This window comes from Ovis canadensis, chromosome 7, assembly GCF_042477335.2.
Source record: "Ovis canadensis isolate MfBH-ARS-UI-01 breed Bighorn chromosome 7, ARS-UI_OviCan_v2, whole genome shotgun sequence".
In the NCBI taxonomy this organism is placed as follows: domain Eukaryota; kingdom Metazoa; phylum Chordata; class Mammalia; order Artiodactyla; family Bovidae; genus Ovis; species Ovis canadensis.
This window is the reverse complement of record NC_091251.1, coordinates 37,168,349-37,172,500: the sequence shown is the minus strand read 5'-3', so window position 1 is coordinate 37,172,500 and position 4,152 is coordinate 37,168,349. Positions and strand designations below refer to the sequence as shown.

The window sequence follows — 4,152 nt, the reverse complement described above, 5'->3', positions numbered from 1 at the left end:
CAGAAAAGTATTCTTGCAATGTCCACAGATGACCCTGACACCCACAGGTTGTGGTTCTGGACTCAAAGGTCCTGGATGCACAGGCCCCAGGTTGATGATTCTTTTGCTGTATAGGAGAAAAAGATTCTATTTAGAAAGTTTTTAATCCTAAGGATCCCTACATTATTCCTCCCTCACATCCCCTACTCCCTGCCTTTAGAAGTCTCTCTGCTTCTCTGCACTGCCAGCCCCACCCCCAGAGAATACTTGTGGGAAGGGTACTGCTTAAACTTAAGGTCTCTAATGTCCCTTTTACGTCAGGATAATTCACCCAGTCTCTGAGACTACCATCTTCCTAAAGACGGAGTAGTCTTTTATCCTAATCTTTTTACTGAGATGAGAAAGATGGCTATAATGTTCTAGAGACACAGCAGCCCTTAGCTTTTTCTCCTTCTAAATAAACACCAGGCTCTCTCACCTTTACATTCTCTGTAAACATGCATCCTTCCTAGGCTTTCCAATTTTCCCTACTAATGCCCTTCCCCAAATTATTCCTCCTCACCAGTAGGGCCGAGGGCAGGCAATCCGCTGGGAAGTCACTTTGCAGATAAGGAGACAGTTGCAGGGACATCGAACATATTTTTTCCCTGGGGGTGCATTCTTGATTGGCTAGAGAATAATGGGGACATCAGTAAGCAAATCTCTAATCCCAATCCCTGTTCTTCCAAAAACACCTTCTGAGAAGAGATCAGAGAGAGAAAGTCTTAGCCAGGACAGAGAAATGAAAGGCATACAACATGAGATTTACAAACTAAAACTAAGCTTAAGTATAAAGACAGGTATGAAGATGAGGGATGGTAAATATTAGGCTGGTGAGTGGCTTCTGGGGAAATGATGTGTGAGACTCCTGGAACTGAAACCTGGGTTTCATGAAAGGCCCTTGGCCAATGCCTGAAGGTCCGGGTCTAGAATCAAGGGATCAGAAAGAGGATCCAGAAAACAGGGCCCGTTTCACAGATTTGTATAACTCACAGTGGCTTCATTGCAGACGCCACATTTGACTACATGCTGATGCATCTTGCCTTCCACGTTGATGAGAGACTGGCAGACTCGGCAGGTGATCATGGGAGCACTCCCACTGTCCGGGCTGGTCAGGGGTGAATAGGGGGGTGGGTCTTCCCCAGGCAACACTGCTGGGTGTCCCTCGGGGAACGGGGGAAAGGCTGGAGAGGAAGGTAAAAAGAAGGGCTGGCATTACTTGCAGACACCCCCACTGATGCTACATGGAGTAAGGCAACTGTTTCTGGTCCTCAACCCTTCTGACAAGCTCAGCGTGATTGTTATGATCAGTGCTTCCATCAGATTCCTCAGAGCTCCCTTCTGCTCCCAAGCTGCGGTGGCGATTGCGGAGGAAAGGAAGCCTCACCCAGTCACAGGTGCAACAGCCCCGCACCTGGCGCTTGGGCCCCGCCTCCGCCCTCGGCCCCGCCCCCTCCGCCTGTCAGAGTACCCCTGGGAACACTTCGGACCCCGCCCCGGCTTACCCTGGGGCGGGGCATGTTTACCGGCTCCGTACGGTGGTGCGGAGGGGGTCAGGCCTCCCCCGGGCCCAGCCCCACTCCCGCCCGGCCCCATTAATCCGTTTCCACCGGCGCCACCGTCGATGGGCTCGGAGAGCAGGGGGGATCTCTCTCCATCTGCCGCCATGGCCGCCACCGCCGCCTCCCGCTTCGGCCAAAGATACGGCTCTTTTCGCCTCTGCCGTCACCGCAGACACCACCGCCGCCGCCGCTACCGGGTCCCCAGGGCGCCTGCGCGCCGCGCGCCCAGCTCGCCCCGCAACCAGTGGCCTGCCCCGCCCCGTTCCGCCCCGCAGCACGTGATAGGCTATCCCCGCCCCGCCGTGCTGTTATTCGCGGAGACATAGCAATTTCTGGTCCTGTGAAGGCAGCTCTTGTTTTCCATTGGGAAGCTTGGCGCCAACGTCAACTGTCACATGACTTTCAGGACGCCGCTGGGCCTGCAAAAACTGCACGTGACGAGAAGTTCTTCTAACCATTGGAAGCGTGGCCCATCGCGCTACCTCCAGACCAGGAGGTGGGGCAGGGCTGCTTCAGCTCACTGGTCACGTGTTTCAGGAAGCCGCCCGTGATCTGTCGGTAGCCCAGAGCCGGCGCATAATCATTGCTCTTCATTGGCCTGAAGACACCACTAAAAGACTTTTCTACTCTTTGCGGTTATAGTTGGCCTCTCATTGGCTGGAGGCTTCCCTTCCCTGGGCCGGCGATCGTTGGGGCGCAACTTTATTGGCCGGAACTTAGCCCCAGAACCTGGGGGCGTGGCTCAAAGAGAGGCAGTAAACGCGTGAGGAAGTTAGGGCTGTTCTGAGCACGGAGAGTAGAAAAGATAGGCATCAGTTAGCCACTCCACTCAAAGGAATACCCTTGAAAAGGCACAGTGAAGATATGCCAGGAAGAAATGGATTAAAATATTAAGATGTTTACCCTAGTCTTCCTCGCTGAAGTCACCTCTGGAACAGGACTCAAGACCGGCTTCTCCAGAAAGCTGCCTTGCAGAATCCACCCTCCTAGCATCTCCGGTTAAATTATGAAATTTTCTTTACATGAATCTGTTTCTGTTACTACAGGGGTGTCTCATCGTTTTACTTGGTTTTCTGGCCCCCAGTTGTAAACAGATATGCGTGATAAGAGTGTTTTGACTGAGTTAACCAATCAAGTCCGAGGATATTTTTGTTCGTGTTTGGCATAGAGACAGCCTTTAGACTTGTCTCAACCTCACCACCAGCCACGAGCCTGCTAACAGAGTTTATTCTAACAAGCATAGGAAAAGCTCTTAAGCAGCTCCTGTGTTTAAACATACAGCCAATCCACCTAGCCATTCTTCTTTTCATCCATAGTCATCCATCCTCTACTTGCATAGCAAATAAGACTACTTTTCAAATCTATCAAGGGGATCCATTTCTGTCTGGGTCCAGACAGAAATGAAATGTGTAGAGTTCCCTCCTGTGGCTTAAAGGAACTTTTTGTTTCAGCTTTGTTGAGGATTCAAGGTTCTACCTGTTCTGGGTAGAGCAGGTACAGGTGGACAAAGTTATGCAATGATTTAGAAGGATTTCTTTAGTCATATGAATGCAGGGTGAGTAGACTGTTACTCTGGGATTGATGATGGATGATAGAATAAAAGTGAGTCACCTTAATGAGATCTTTGTTTCACAATGTAACTGAAGTAATTTCCTTTAGTTATGCAAGTGCAGGAATGGAAAGACCTCATTGTCATAAGAAGGGAGTACCCAGAAATCAAAGGAAGTTGGTTCCAGCTTGTAATCTTGGGAAATATCTGACTGCTCTGAATAGGAACATTTTAGCAGGTCTATTAACCGTACAGGAGACAGGGATCAAGACCATCGCCATGGAAAAGAAATGCAAAAAAAGCAAAATGGCTATGAAAAGAAGAGAAGTGAAAAGCAAAGGAGAAAAGGAAAGATATAAGCATCTGAATGCAGAGTTCCAAAGAATAGCAAGGAGAGATAAGAAAGCCTTCCTCAGCGATCAATGCAAAGAAATAGAGGAAAAGAACAGAATGGGAAAGACTAGAGATCTCTTCAAGAAAATTAGAGATACCAAGGGAACATTTCATGCAAAGATGGGCTCAGTAAAGGACAGAAATGGTATGGACCTAACTGAAGCAGAAGATATTAAGAAGAGGTGGCAAGAATACACAGAAGAACTGTACAAAAAAGAGCTCCACGACCAAGATAATCACGATGGTATAATCACTCACCTAGAGCCAGACATCCTGGAATGTGAAGTCAAGTGGGCCTTAGAAAGCATCATTACAAACAAAGCTAATGGAGGTGATGGAATTCCAGTTGAGCTGTTTCAAATCCTGAAAGATGATGCTGTGAAAGTGCTGCACTCAATATGCCAGCAAATTTGGAAAACTCAGCAGTGGCCACAGGACTGGAAAAGGTCAGTTTTCATTCCAATTCTAAAGAAAGGCAATACCAAAGAATGCTCAAACTACCGCACAATTGCACTCATCTCACATGCTAATAAAGTAATGCTCAAAATTCTCCAAGCCAGGCTTCAGCAAGATGTGAACCATGAACTTCCAGATGTTCAAGCTGGTTTTAGAAAAGGCAGAGGAATCAGA

General features: G+C 48.6%; 1 protein-coding gene across 2 annotated transcripts in view; it reads right to left on the bottom strand.

The window, feature by feature from the left end:
• The window catches only part of PIP4P1 (phosphatidylinositol-4,5-bisphosphate 4-phosphatase 1), a 4,017-nt gene extending 1,761 nt beyond the window's left edge, over window positions 1-2,256 (bottom strand). Inside the window, exons 1-4 of one of the 2 annotated variants that reach the window (XM_069595827.1) lie at window positions 1,545-2,256; window positions 1,012-1,202; window positions 542-648; window positions 1-106 (exon numbers count right to left, since the gene is read on the bottom strand). In XM_069595827.1, the coding sequence (XP_069451928.1) occupies window positions 1-106; window positions 542-648; window positions 1,012-1,202; window positions 1,545-1,686 (546 nt within the window). In that variant the 5' untranslated portion in view covers window positions 1,687-2,256. Of the gene's footprint in view, window positions 107-541; window positions 649-1,011; window positions 1,203-1,523 lie in introns of both variants that reach the window. The other variant, XM_069595826.1, reaches the window with a different exon arrangement.
• Between the last annotated feature and the right edge of the window lie 1,896 nt (window positions 2,257-4,152).